Source organism: Coniophora puteana (assembly GCF_000271625.1).
Source record: "Coniophora puteana RWD-64-598 SS2 unplaced genomic scaffold CONPUscaffold_9, whole genome shotgun sequence".
NCBI lineage: Eukaryota > Fungi > Basidiomycota > Agaricomycetes > Boletales > Coniophoraceae > Coniophora > Coniophora puteana.
In genome coordinates this window covers 130273-144810 of record NW_006913061.1, presented here as the reverse complement: position 1 = coordinate 144810, position 14538 = coordinate 130273, and the positions used below count along the sequence as shown (strand labels likewise).

At 47.2% G+C, this 14538-nt stretch overlaps 6 protein-coding genes across 6 annotated transcripts; 3 read left to right on the top strand and 3 right to left on the bottom strand.

Moving 5' to 3' along the window:
* Window positions 1-1074: 1074 nt before the first annotated feature.
* CONPUDRAFT_17203 (uncharacterized protein) lies at window positions 1075-1224 on the bottom strand (the record flags this gene model as incomplete). The annotated part of the gene is made up of 1 exon (XM_007772198.1): window positions 1075-1224. A coding segment is annotated over one exon (150 nt), but the record flags the coding sequence as incomplete, so codon positions are not given.
* Window positions 1225-1857: 633 nt separating this feature from the next.
* Window positions 1858-3079, bottom strand: CONPUDRAFT_74403 (uncharacterized protein; the record flags this gene model as incomplete). Its single annotated transcript, XM_007772313.1, has 9 exons — window positions 1858-1937; window positions 2016-2156; window positions 2208-2267; window positions 2374-2391; window positions 2593-2626; window positions 2673-2717; window positions 2767-2809; window positions 2843-2924; window positions 3007-3079. 9 exons carry the CDS (start codon window positions 3077-3079, stop codon window positions 1858-1860), a joined length of 576 nt encoding a protein of 191 aa, XP_007770503.1.
* A 2960-nt stretch (window positions 3080-6039) lies between these two features.
* On the top strand, window positions 6040-6525 carry CONPUDRAFT_74402 (uncharacterized protein; the record flags this gene model as incomplete). The annotated part of the gene is made up of 2 exons (XM_007772312.1): window positions 6040-6355; window positions 6410-6525. The coding sequence occupies 2 exons, from the start codon at window positions 6040-6042 to the stop codon at window positions 6523-6525; spliced, it is 432 nt and encodes a 143-aa protein (XP_007770502.1).
* Window positions 6526-6867: 342 nt separating this feature from the next.
* CONPUDRAFT_74401 (uncharacterized protein) lies at window positions 6868-9480 on the bottom strand (the record flags this gene model as incomplete). The annotated part of the gene is made up of 12 exons (XM_007772311.1): window positions 6868-7001; window positions 7034-7192; window positions 7346-7429; window positions 7771-7978; window positions 8034-8088; window positions 8138-8369; window positions 8423-8563; window positions 8782-8808; window positions 8845-8863; window positions 8994-9022; window positions 9314-9346; window positions 9408-9480. 12 exons carry the CDS (start codon window positions 9478-9480, stop codon window positions 6868-6870), a joined length of 1194 nt encoding a protein of 397 aa, XP_007770501.1.
* Window positions 9481-9701: 221 nt separating this feature from the next.
* Window positions 9702-11374, top strand: CONPUDRAFT_74400 (uncharacterized protein; the record flags this gene model as incomplete). The annotated part of the gene is made up of 5 exons (XM_007772310.1): window positions 9702-9821; window positions 9994-10039; window positions 10368-10453; window positions 10720-10898; window positions 11263-11374. The coding sequence occupies 5 exons, from the start codon at window positions 9702-9704 to the stop codon at window positions 11372-11374; spliced, it is 543 nt and encodes a 180-aa protein (XP_007770500.1).
* A 1575-nt stretch (window positions 11375-12949) lies between these two features.
* Window positions 12950-13375, top strand: CONPUDRAFT_155525 (uncharacterized protein; the record flags this gene model as incomplete). The annotated part of the gene is made up of 3 exons (XM_007772396.1): window positions 12950-13066; window positions 13119-13226; window positions 13277-13375. 3 exons carry the CDS (start codon window positions 12950-12952, stop codon window positions 13373-13375), a joined length of 324 nt encoding a protein of 107 aa, XP_007770586.1.
* Between the last annotated feature and the right edge of the window lie 1163 nt (window positions 13376-14538).

Genomic DNA, 14538 nt, shown 5'->3' with positions numbered 1-14538 from the left:
AATAGGTAATTAGCGGAAAATGTAGATCCTTGTACAGTTACTATACGGGCTGGCAATGCGATCTACTAGCAGCTTGTGATACACGGATCAACGTTTAAGAATCGCAAACGTCAAACGTTCTGCAGCACTTCATCGTCCTCGACCAGATTCCCAACAGTTTCGATGGGAGGTATGCTGGCAAACACCACCGAAGTGAGCTCTCGTGAGCCTGATACCTCATCGCCTGTGGTCGATTCGAAGCTCTTCCGCAGGCTGATGATCAGCCATGGGCCAACCAGAGAAGTGAGAATGTTTTCCAATATTATATTGAAACAGTCGTATGCTGTGGTCTAGTGGATTTTTATCAGCAGAGATCTGGCTGGACACTGTGGACATTCCCTCACATTCTCTATGGAAGGTGAAAAATCCAAAGCTTCAACGATGTAACACGTCAACGTGCTGAAGTGTAATTTAATAAACCAAACATGAAAGACGTGGGTTAAACCTACAGGAAGAAATATGCCAAGTTATCTCGAACGATTATGGCTCTCATTGTTGCTACTGTCTGCCGTGGACGGAGCCAGAACGAAGATGGAAGATGCTTGATGGTAGTGTTGTGCAGGGCCGGGCTTGGCCTGAAAGCCCTGGCTTTGGCCTGGCTTTTGAGGGCTCGGGCTTTGCAAAACCCCAGGCCAGGCCCTGACGTAGGGCCAGGGCTTGGCCTGGGCTTGGCTTTGGCCTAGGCCAGGGCTTTCACTATAAAATCGTGTATTTCGCTTCCTATGTACATAAAAAATTGGAGCAGTCAGTTTTCTACTCAATGAAGCTATCAGGATTGATCAGACAGTAAAAAACAGTGACAGAATCGACTTTTTATTGTGTCGCAACAATTACTGTAGTAAAAGACACTTATTCATCCAAATCCCAATGGTTCTCATTGTCTGAATTACCTAAAATTAAGTCTCCAAGTCCATCATCATGCTTCTCAACAGTCATTTCATCAATACCATTGTCCTCAGCTTTCTCTAAGGATAACTCAGTTGCTGAGGATGGCCCTGGCTCATGGGAAATTAATTCCTGGCAGCTGAGTGTCATCAACACCTGAATAGCTTCAACAACATCTCCACCAATGTGATTGCACCTTTTTGTGATTATTTCAGCAGCTGCAGAAAAAGCACGCTCACTGGACACTGAAGAGGCCATAATAGACAAGCAGCTGCTTGCAAATGATCCCCAAATAGGGTACAAAGGAAAATTCAACTGTAGCACTGATTAGAGTCATAAAATATGATACAACAAGATGACTTACACCCCACCAATGGACAATAGATATCTCTTGGAAGATGCATCACAAAGCCAAGGTAAGCATGAAACTCTTGAGCCTAAGGTGCTGAGGCATCTTCAGCTTCACTGTTTGCACCAAAACTGTCTTCAGGACATTAGTAACCTGCTGAGTCAAACATCACATAATCACTAACATAACTCTCAAGGCTATATTCTAATAATAGGGCAAGTGGGTCAGATAATGCCATAGCTAGATTAGGACACAGCGCACTTTTGATTAGAATTTCCCACAGTCAATAGAAACATTGTACACTATCTAATACTTAAGTTCAAGCTATACAACTTTTTGTTACTAGAGTAATTGTACAGTCATATCAACATTTTTCAAAATTTTAGCTACAGGCCCTGGCTTAGGCCCTGGGCTCGGGCTTTGCAACAACCCAGGCCAGGCCTTAGGCCCTCAAAAGCCCTAGCCAGGGCTCGGGCAGGGCTTGGCCTATACAGGGCTTGGCCTGAGGGCTTTAGGGCTTCAGGCCTGGCCCTGCACAACACTACTTGATGGCGTGATTTATAGCAAGAGCGCAAAGGATTATGTCAAACACCAAAACTGCCATACTTGTTGCTGGAAATATCCACAAGAGAGTTGATGGGGTGTTGAAATTGCAGAAGCTGAACTCTGATACAGCAAATTTTGCTATAAAGAATCATGAGGGCAGGTTCACTCTCAGATATGAGATGGAATAGTGACATACAGACGAGATCAGGGCCAGTGGCCATATAAAACGCAACACCAGTAATATTGATGATAGATGTGGTTGTGAAGCAGGTAGAGAGACCAATCAAGACGGCTCTGGACCTGCCAAGTAGCCCATATACTCGAACAGCCATCATACCTACACATCAATATCATAGAAGAAAAGAAAAAAATATAATAGCAACTGTACCTTGTAAAGTAATGGAAAGCAAAATTGACAAGACTTGAAATAGTACCCATGCAAAATAACCTGTCAGAATCTCAGTTAAGTTTTATCAGATCACCAAAATGTTACCTACATCTAAGAAGGATCAGTCGCTTTAGTAAAAGTGACATATGCACGTGGTGAAACTCACTGCTATGAAACAAGGATACTGTTGTTGCTATGTCAGTATCAAAATCTTATTTTGGTAACTCACTGAGCTTGATATTGGGCTGCTAATGTCAATCACTATGAACAATATGGCTTAGTAGGTCTCATTTTCAGGAGTTTGGAATGTATGACCTGTGTAAAGGCTAAGGGTTATGATGTTTGCACTGCAATCAAATCAAAGAAACATACATAATTCACTCACCTTGCGAATGATATTCCCAAGTATCGCATCTGAACTGAAATCATATAACAAAGTGGTGGGTCGCCTCTTGCATGACTTACTACTGCATAGACAATTGTTGTCCACGAGATTTTCCTGGCCTGATTCTGAGATTTAGTCGCCATAATTTACTCTTGACTATTTAGGGATACATACCCAAATAAACTCCACCTTATGGTGCATGTTCAGTAACCAATTACTCATGGAAATGAATATGGATTAGAGTTTATACCTCATAATCAATATTTGCAACTGCGGATAGTTATTGAAGTCTGTAAAAACAGCTGGGAAATGCCCACAATAGTCGTAGACCACTAAAGTTAATACAGCAGCTATAATGAGATCTGTTTAGTGCATCATACTCCTTGACACAGTTCCTTATCAAGCGAAGCTCACCATTTGCATAAGCTCCTATGATAAACAAGGACACTTCAGAATCTAATTCTTGTTGAAGGGAAGCCGAGGACATTGTTTATGTCTTACAATGTGAACATGGGGTGAAACTCGTTGCAAGAAATGTAGTTCTTTATATGTGTCTGCTACTGAGCCTTTCTCTTGCTGCACCCACCCAAATTGATATGTCTGTGAAGGGCAGCCTAAGATATAAAGGGATATCACTACCATGCTGTTATAACTGCCGTCGGGAACATCATAGCAACAATATTCCGACATATTGGATAAGATGTGGCCACATGAAAAGGGGGGTACAATGGAGGATGGTCGTGCTACTGGTACGGACACAATGTTATTCTGTATGGCACTACCTCTAGCTTGACCACAGGTAAGCAAGATGTGGGGAAGTATTCTTGGCAACATTTCCAGCAGATAACACCTCGAAAGTGGCGCCTCAAAGGAAAGGATGGCTGGTGACACTGTCACTGTTCTTAGTTCAATGGGTACTAGTCCGACTATACCTTCTGATGATGAGGAAGAGTCTCATGACTAGGAGAATCACACAGGCATGTTGCTGCATATTGGTTAGGAGGTCTAACATTTGCATCAGTAGACACACCTGCATATCAGCAACGCAAGAGATTAGTACGTTCTCCCGATGACTACTAATGTCCCTTATCGCTTTGGACATTTGTCTGAAACACTCTGTACTGCTTCTACAGCATACATGACACGTATGTTATATTTTATGCCTCGAGTTCCGGGTGATGCAAAGGACGGAGAATGGAGAGCCCAAATGATTCTGCGTTTGTACATATTCTCTTGGACGTGACCGGGGAAAGTATGCACATCATAAATAGTACGTGGTCATTGATATATGTGTGAGCATGTGTGAGGTGATCTGGTCCTGAACAGAGTCATATCAACACATCAATGAGTACGGTGGCAAGGTCTCCACGTAGCGTGGCAGGGAAGGAAGACTGAGGCTTGAATGGCCTGGCCAAAACCTCATAAAGAATGTGTTGATCGCACCTAGTCACACGCACGGTCAATAGCTTCCTATGCACTAACACTCTGCAAGTCGCTCAATTACTCCGGTGCTTGTTACGGCCGTCCTCTGCCCTTGCTGCTGATCAACGAGAGATGCAACTCACTGTTGATAATCTGCAGAGCTGCCAGGCAGCGGTATTATCCCTGTCTCCAAATCCCTTTCTGAAGGAAGATGCTTGATATCACTAAAACGATTCCAAGGGGCAGTTCCGAGAGTTGTCAAAGAATCTGATCCATAATCCATGACGCTCTTTGACAGTTCGAGGGCGATGAGCAATGCGTACTTGCCTGTCAATCAGTCGAGCAGGTGCTGATTAACGCATCACGACATAGACTACTTCAGATAGGAATGAATAGTGAAGAAAGGATAAAATGCATTGGTTAGAATGACCGCAAACTTCGAGGGATAAGCCAACATCAATGATTCCTCATGCGTTGGGACCATCATTCTCCCACTTGCCTCTCTGACAGTGTGTGAGGGGAGTACACGGAGGGTATGGACGGAGGTGAAGAAGTCGGGGCAAAAAAGGGAGCCATGTCCATGGATCGGGTGGTACGGCGGAAAGCTTGTATGCAGTGTCAGGCAGAATATGGCACAATGATGCAGAAGAGGCGAGAATAAGTGGCAAGATCACATACTGTGGTAGTCTTTTTTCACTTACTGTAACCGAGTGAAGACACTGAGCGCCACTGCCGCTTTGTTTCATAAGTGTATCCGCGAGCTGTGTCAGAGGATCTTGTCCACCCCCCAGACTCGCTACCCGGGGACCCAATCGAAGGAATGTTCTGTGGGGAGAGCAAAATACTCAAGGGAGCCATTGCACCACGGCACAATCATGATATCATTGTGAGAGGACCATTGGTACGGACAAGAATGACACACAGGAACAGGTCCATGAGCTCACACGGACGCTAGTTTATTAGTTGGGGTGAGATCTCAGCAACAGCGAGCGGAGAGCGGCTGAATGCCCATGGCTGTGTCTGCACGGAGAAATGATGGGCACTATGTCGAAGGACATGTATCGTAATGGAAGAAGGATAAGGGGCATTGTGGTTTGTCAGTGCAAATTGATGATGGGAACGTACCCTGGCTTCACAAGGTGCTGGCCGCCTCAGAAGCTGGTTGTACAGCTTGCATATGTCTGCAACATCGAAAGGGGATGTGTTATCCACCTGGAGGTGAACATCTTTTAAGAGTAGGCACACCAGGGCGATGGCTTCTTCTATATGCTTGCCACTAGAGTGATTCAAACACAGTCATGTATAGGTGAGGGTGTTATCCGGCGTTTTGTGATCTGGTCATCTTTTGATCATCATTGAGGACTTGGTTGTAACAATGGTGAGACAGGAGTGTTATAATAGATCTCATGGCAAGATCAAGGAGATGGCAGCGATTGAGGTCAATGTGAGTAGAACAACAGGATAGGTATTGAACAGCAATGACACAAACATACTGTTTACCTTGTTTCCTATAACAGCCATCCATTCACCTCTCTTCCCACTCACTGCTCCATCCAGATAAAAACACGTTGCAAGGGCTAGATATCCATGAGAAGCCTGCGCTAGCGGCCATATCTGGATGATACATAGGACCACCGGAGGTATGGCAATGGCGCAATCTAAGTCAGGTATAAGCTAAGCTCTCGGGGACAGCGGGTTCACCTTGAGACTTTGGAAGGGTTACACTCATCTAGATGAAAGGCTCTTTGAAATTTGGACAAGGACGTCCACAAATGCGAGCATGAGATAGGCAAGGGGCATTTGCTGGCAGGAGACAGCCCCAAGGCAGCGGATGGCAGCGAGCGGGCCAACACTGCACGTGGAGTAGCCGGGAGTGGATTGAGCTAGGTTTCCATGCTGATCTTGTCCACTTGGTTGTCTAAATCGGAAAACACGTCTTGTTGGGAATGTAAATAAAGAGTAATAATGAACATTTTGAACCATGCGCTCTACCTCAGGACATCTACTGGCCCCTATTTCTTCCCCATGTCCCCACGCTCTGGCTGTATTTCTATGTGTCCTCTGCCTGTAGCCCTGTCCATTCGCGCCAACGTGCACTTGCAGCAATACCTTCACGCGTCCCTGTTCAATTTTGCACATCACCCACTTCTACGTCGAAGTGCCAAACGAGGATATGTCTCCACCTCAACCGCCTTCATCATCATCGTCTTTCAATGCGGGCAGATCTTCGTCCACCCTAGTATACAGGCAAAACCACTTACTCCTTCACCCGTCTTCCTCCATGTTGGCAACATCGACACCGGTGCAGGATACGCCCTACTCAAGTGGGCCAACAACTCCTGTGGGTGTTGCCCACTAGCTGTAGATGTAGCGATACTCTATGTGTTCCGGACAGGTGTAGGTGCAGATTTTGCCGCCACTCACACTGTTGTAGCTGGGCGGGGGATACGAGCTACAATCATTGAGAAAAACACAGTGACTAAAGATACGATGGAAGATGCAAACGTGTAGGGAGGGCAGTGATGGATGTGGATGTGCCATATGAAGGTAAATAATGGCTTCGGCTAGTGATGGTTTGCGAGTTAGTGAGGATCTGGAATGAGGATCATTAAGGATTTTCTTGCATTGGGGTCGCTATCAGTGGCCAGGGTGCTTCGGAGGGTGCAGGACAGACACAGAGAGCCGCAAGACTTCCATAGCCCCTATTTTGCCTTTATTTCCATGCTCCGGCCGTATCCGTTCAAACAGTTTCTCTTTGCAGGCTATGTGCACCCCAATGACGTTAGGTTATCATCTTTGGACTTGTTCCCCCCTAGTCTTTCCCCTCTCCCAGTTCACTGCCATTTACAATGCCTAGCCTGCCTCTGCTTTCTCATTGTTGTCCTCAAAAGTGCTTTGGTACCCCTCGCTGTCTTCTCCAGATGAGGATGTGTACACATCACCATCAGTATGGTCGGCGTCATGCGTAATGACACTCGTGCTGGCATCTATCCACCTATTTACGATTGAAATGGACAACCATCCCAATGGTTGTCAACTTTGCTTCCAGGCCCATCGGTACCATCAATGTCTACATCTAATGGACACCAATACCCAGATGTGTCCTTCAAGTTACTAGATTTTATCTCTAGCGTATCCCCATCATCAGTACCAGGCATACGAGAACATAAAGGAATGACTATAGTTATGTCTCTAATAGTTCATGTAGTTGAACGTATACGCACATGATGGCACTGGTACGCAACGGAGCACATCGTCTCCCTTCAATTTGCCGTGCACGGCTCTGCATCCCTCATGCGCTCATTCCCCCCTCTTGCTTCTGCACACTCACTGAGATATGGAAATATGTTGTACACACGGTCTGTCAGGTTGTAGACTTCGTCTCCCAAGTACGTATGTGACACCCTCCCCGAGCCTGCGCGTAGTTGCGTACATGGCTTCATGCTTCATCTACCGCAGTGTGGTAGTGCAACTGGAGGGTGTACCACATCTTTGACGCATCTTCCTGTGACTGTTGTAGCGTGGATGTGGTCAAGTGAGTAATTGGAGCATACATAAGACATAACTTCTAATTTAGTGTCTAATTCTAATGTCCTAGTCAACGCACAATAAATACGATGGCGGGTCACATAGAAATAGAAATCAGAGGAAAATGTTGGTTCCGTGTAGAGCTACTCCACGGTATGGGAATGTGATCTACTAGTATCACTTGACACATGGATAAAGATAAATAAAATGAAATGAAATGTCAAACACCCTGCAATACTTCGTCCTCGGCCACATTCCCAACGGTCTCAACAGGAGGAATGCTGGCAAATGCCACCGATGTGAGTTCACGTGAACCTGATACTTCATCGCCTGTAGTCAACTCGAAGCTCTTCCGCAGGTTGATGATTAACCATGGGCCAACCAAAGCTAGGACAGTTTCTTGCACCAAAATAGACAGAATGGTCCACAATGTGGTCTTGGAGATATTCCATCAATGGAGAGCTGGCTGAATGTGGTGTAAATTCACTTACATATACTATGTAGGGTGAAAATTCCACAGCAAGAAGCATGTTAGACATCAACGTACTGAAATATAGTTGATAAACCACACATGAAAAATGTGATTTGAACCTACAAGAAGAAATATACCAGATTGTCTCGAATGATCAGAGCTCTCATACTTGCTGCCATGTGCAGTGGGTGACACCAGAATGATGGGGGAAGATGCTTAACAGCATGATGTACAGCAAGAGCACAAAGGATGATGTCGAAGCCTAGAATCAACATGCTTGTTGCTGGATATGTCCACAACAGAGTCGATGGTGTATTTAATGTGCAGAAGTTGAATTCAAATACAGCATATGTTGCTAAGAATGGACATAAAGACATGTCTACCACCAGAAATCAAACAGTGACCCACCAATGGTGATATAACCATGGGCCATGCCAAGCACAGCACTAGTGATGTTTATGGCAAATGTGATTGTGAAGCAGATTGATAGACCAATCAAGACTGCTCTAGACCTGCCAAGTAGCCCATATACCCGGAGAGCCATCATACCTATACACCAGTATCTTAGAAGAAGAGAAAAGTATAGCAGTGACTATACCTTGTAAAGCAACATTAAGCAAAATTGAAAAGGTTTGCCATATTATCCATATAAGATAACCTATAAAACCTTTGAGTTAAAACTCCATTCATCACCAACCTTTTACCTACACCTGATAAGGATACACCACTCAAATAAAAGTAGCACATATGCAAGTGGTAATACTCACTGCTACGGAACAGGGTTATTACTGTTTCTAGGTCAATATTAAAGTAAGCTTTCGGCAACTCACTACGCTTGATAATGGGATGCTAATGTCAAGCACTGTCAACAATATGGCTCAGTGGGTCCTGTTTGCAGGAGACAAAAAATTATAACCAAAGTACAGCCTAAGAGTTTTCTGCTGTGAGTAAGGGGAAGAAACACACATAATGTACTTACATTGCATATGATATTCCCAAGTACCGCATCTGAAATGAAGTTACACAACAGCAGAATGATGGGTCTCCCCTCCCATGGCTTACTGTTGTGTAGATAATTGTAGTCCACAAGAGTTTTCTGGCCTATTTCTGAGACTTAGTTTCCATAACTTGCTTGTCATTGTTTTAGGATGTGTACCCAGATGAACTCCACCTTGTATCACAGATTTAGTAATCAATTCTCCATGAAATATACGTGGGCTCAAGTCTCTACCTCAGAGTCAATATTCAAAACTGCAGATTACTATGAGAAGTCTGTGATAACAGTAAGGGAACACCTACAAAGGTCATAGACCACTAAAGTCGTTGCGGCGACTATAGTAATGTCCATAGATCATCATAACCCTTGATACAATTCCATACAGAGTTCGCTCACCTGTTGAATACCCGGCTGTGATAAAGTCAGACACTTCAGAATCTAGTTCTTGCTGAAGAGAAACCGAGGACATTGTATATGTCTTGGAGGTGAAGATCATTTCAAGAAAGATGGTCCTTTATATGTCTTGTGCTATGCCTTTCTCTCACCGCGCTACCCGGATTGACATGAAGGACAGCCCTGGATCTGAAGATAATTAGTACAAAAGCAGATCAATGCTAAAATAGCGCAGCAAAGTACCTTGTTAGAGCGGAGAGCATTACAGACCTTGCGGTTGTGCTTTCACTTTTAGACATGGCTTATGCAATTGCACACCATGGAAAGTTCGTGATCCTTGAGATACATATGAGCGGAGGTAAAGTAATCTGGTGCCGAAGGGACTCGTACCGGTACATCAAGGAGTACGGTGGCAAGGTCTGCGCGTAGGGCGACAGGGAAGGAAAACTGAGGCTTGAAATTTTGAATGGCGAGGCCGAAGACCCATGAAAAAACGTGATGATCGCGCCTAGTAACATGCATGATCATTAGCTTCCTATGCACTGACGCTTTGCAATTTGCTCGATTATTCCAGTGCTCATTACAATAGCCCTCTATGCCATTGATGCCTATCAATGAGGCTGAGGCATCACGCTGTGAGTTATCTACAGTACCGCCTGACAGTGGGATGATTCCTACTTGCGAGCCCTTCCATTTCATAAGGCCCTTAGAATCGCCAAAACAACATCAAGGAGTAGGTCAGAGAAGTGTCAAAGAAACTTATCCATAAGCCGGGACGCTCTATGTCAGTTTAACAGCGGCGAGCGCGGTTGCCTGCTGATTAGTCGAGCACGCGCTGAGCGACGTCGGCATCCTTCCCCTCATCTGCGTAATGTATTATGAAGAAGATTACCTCAAATTAAAAGAAGCAGTGAGTGAAGGTCAATAAACTTTCGTAACGAACACAGTGATCCACCACCACAGGTTTCGATAGACAATTCATCATCCCCGTGTTCCCATACACCGCCGGGCATATCAATCTCTCACTTGGCTCTGGCGGTGCGCAAATGGTACGCGGAGAGTATGAATAAAAGCGATGTCATCTGTCGCGCAATGGACCCATGTTTGAGGCTCAAGAGACACGGTAAGGAGACCGTACGCAGGGTCTGCCACAGGAAAAGTGATGCATAAGAGGCGAGACTTAAGAGATGAAACAATCACATACCGCAGCGCCTGCCCAGATGATTGCGCGAGGATACCAAGTACATCGCCGCCACACTATGTTCAACAACAGCATCCGCGAGTGTTTTCAGACGATCCTATTCGTCGTCCTCAGACTTGCCGCCGGGCCTCCCGAGTAAGTAATGCTCTGTGGGGTGAGCGAAATGTGCAAGAGAGTCGTTTCGCCGCGGCGAAGTCGCTGTATCTTTGTGAGAAGGCCATCAGCGACGGCGAGCTTGGCGCACATGAGCAGGTCCACGAGCTCACGCGGACGCTACTAGGTTACGAGCTGGAGTGAGATCTCAGCGGCGGTGAGATGGGAGCGGATGGATGCGTGTGCCCTTAATGGCCCGAGAAACTACGTCGTGCGGTGGGTATCGGAGTGGGAAGAAGGATGCCCGGGAATGCTGTAGTTCATCAGCGCAAAATTCGATGACGGGAACGTATCCTTCCTTCACAAGATGATCATGTCGCCTCAGAAGCTGATTGTACGGCGTGCGCATCTCCGCGAGGTCCAAACTGTTCATTTTCTCTGCCCTGAAGCGGGGGTCTTTGCTCGGCATGCACACCGTGATGATGGCTTCTTTGGTCGAACGCAGCCATGCATAGGTGAAGGGGATATCCAGCGTCTCGTGATCTATTTATATCTTTGGATCAGCATTGAGAGTACGCTTCTAACAGCACTGAGGGAAGATCAATATGGGAGTTCTCATGGCGAGGTCAAGAAGATGGCGGCGGTTGAGGTCGACTTGAGTGAAACAGCGGGTTAGGTATTGAACAGTACTGTATCTACATGACCGTAGGTTCGTCACGCCTCACGCTTGAAAGCTTGACCCGTAAAATGAACTTAAGACCTGGCTCGTCACCCATTACACAATAGAATGAACCTCACTGCGTGACGAAAAATACTAATACTATTACATTCTGATGTAGTAAAACCGTTCGCTGCAGGCTGCAGCGAGTGTTTTCTGCATTCCTTGCACTGTGAGTTTAAATTTTTCGAGACCCTTACCGCGACCGCAATTGACCGGAGATGAGATGTCGAGCTTCCCACTAGTGGCAGGCTTTAATTAGTCAGTCATACCGGTGGCGAGGGCTTGAGATGTTTGTACAAGCCTGATGGACGAGGAATACCGGGACGCTGTAAAATGTGGTCCGCGTTGCCTTTTCCTTCCGATGAAACATCCTCTTCACCTTCGTTTTATTAGTTATGTCATGAGGATGTCACCAACCACCCTGGTTCAAAGTCACACGTTCGCCGGACATTTGAACTTTGGCCTCATCGGAACTTATTTTGATTCCATGTCACGCAAAAATCCCTTGAACCTACGGTCGTGTAGGTACAGTAATGTCACAAACATACCGTCTCCATCGTTTCCCATCCCAGCTATCCACTCACATCCGTTCCTTTTGCTATACCATTGATATATTGATATGTTGACAGGGACAGATTTACATGAAACGCTGCTGCTGCTGGCCACTTCTAGTAGTTTGCACTCAAGCCTGAGGTGTGGCAATGATGCAATCTAAATCATGTGTGAGCGATGTTTTGGAGGACAATGGTTTACCCTTGAGACTTTGGAAGGATCACACACGTTCACATGAAACGTACTTTGAGATTTGGACGAGGACAGACACAAACACGACCATGAGACGGGCACTTGCCGGCAAGGACCGGGCAAGGCATCAACTTGGCATCAGCTGGCGGCGAGCGGGGTCATGTTGCACGTCTAGAAGTCGGGCGCGGATTGAGCAGGCTGACACATTTCCCTCGTCCGCTTGATAAAATCTTTCAGAGAACATGCCTTTGTTAGGAGTATACTCAAAGAGTGATGAACGTTTCGAACGTTGCGGTCTACCTCAAGTCCTCAACACATTCGCCCCTATTTTGGTGTGTTCCCACGCATCGGCCGTGTCAGCAGGTCCATCTGAATCCGTGTCGATATTCGCCCTTGTTCAATTCGCCATGCATCGTCCAATTGTATGTCGAGACCACCCATCAGCTCATGGGCTAGGAGACTACGTTTGACATGAAGCTCTCTAGCAGCTCGATGAAGGCACCTCTCCTTCGCCTTTGGACTTCTCCCCCTATCTTCTTTCTCCTCCATCCACTTGCATGTCCAGCCTCCCACCTCTGCTTGCCCGCAATCGTTTTCCATAGAACCCCATAACTCGTCAAGTACTTACCCGGATAAGGAGAGAGCATCTGCGTCGTCCTTGGTGCGCTCTGTGACGTGCATGGCAATGGTCGTGTACCCAGCTCCATCCCTATTTCCCGCTCAGAAGCATACTAGTCCAGCCCCTGTACGCCTTTGCTTTCGGTCCCATCCTCTCCGCCAGCGTCTATGGGAGATAGTCATCAGCACCCCAACGCGCACCCGCCAGACTTTGTACACGCATCTTGCACTTCCCCATTGTGGAGGCCGCACGAGAGCGCCAAGGTCAGATCGCGTATGGTCAAGGTGTGTACCTCCGCTCTCTTGGCTCTCTCATGGCTCAACAGATACTTTCCAGTATGGCGTGGAGAAGACGGGGTCGTTGGAGCAGATTTTCTACTGTCCGGTCCATACGAAACTACCCGTCGGGCAGCTCCACAAGTTTGCCTGCGGACAGCTTGATCATGTGCGTGAATACTTTTGCCTTTCTGTATCCTCCACTCATCCCCATCGCAGCTTGACAAGTGCCATCCACCATCGAGCAAAACCGTTCACGACGATAGCACCAGTAATCATCAGATGCCAGCGCAGGTGCGGATCGGGATGGCATTATGATACTGCAGGAACCGGTGGCAGACCGACATCGTCTCTACATGCGCATAGTCATGCTGCTGACGGTACGTGTTATCTTTCTGCCCCGCTTATACACCCCCTCTGCCGCACGTCGCAATGCGCCCAATTGGAGCGGACATAGCCATGCTCACATGCGATTCTTAGACGACGTGATGAGCCCAACATCTCCGCCACCCGCAAGCTTTACGGAGAGCAGAGCATCGACGTCCCAGCTATATTAACGAGAAGGGGAATTTTAGAGAGTGGAGAACCAGCGGTAAATCGTACAGCGGAGCAGGTGGTAGGCTGTGGTGCTTTGGGCAGGCAGGATCGGTGCGGCGGTAAGCGAGGAGAGTATACGAAGGTTGAAGTATTGTCTACACTGGCTACAAGTACGTTTCTCATCTATCACGTGTCAGAATGCAGATTGACAGGGCACCAATAGTACGCTACGGAGCACATCGGCGACTGCCAAATCCTCATTCTCCGGAACCTCAGTGTCTCCCTCCGGTCTGCTGTCGATGGCACCACTTTACCCGATGCCCTTATGTCCCCCTCTTCGGCACCAGGAAAGACGTCATACACACCATCCGCCAGGTTCTCATTCCGTGTCGAAGTACGTTGGCAGCGCTCTCCCCGAGCCTGCGCGCAGCCGCGCATACAGGTTCGTGCTACACCTCCCGCAGCAATGGGTGAGCGCGTCTCAGGGTCTGTCTGGTGAATTCGATCGATCTAGCGTACTATGACGTGCGACGAGCAGTGCTGCTGAGGCTGTGAGCAGCAGTGGCAGAGCCGGTGGAGATGCGGAGAGGCGGAGAGGCAGATACAGACACGGCAAGCGCAACACCGCGAGCGCGGAACGGCCACGCCTGCGAGCCCACAACCCGTTGGTCCAACCTTTAGTCTATAGGTCAAACCAAAGCCCACGGCTGGTGCGGGTTTGGCTGGGGGAGCATGCCCTGGAGGGAAAGGCACGGTATGCTTGCCGCCTCTGACAACGGGGTCCACCACCGGTACCGCTGCCGACACACAGCGGATTTTGAAGCTTGCGACGGAGAGCTTGGATATGATGCGCGGCGTGATAGCGGTTATGAAGGAGACTTTGGATCGGACGTGCGCGTATGTCTCTCCTCTTAATTCGTCACATAGTTTCTGATGCACTCTGG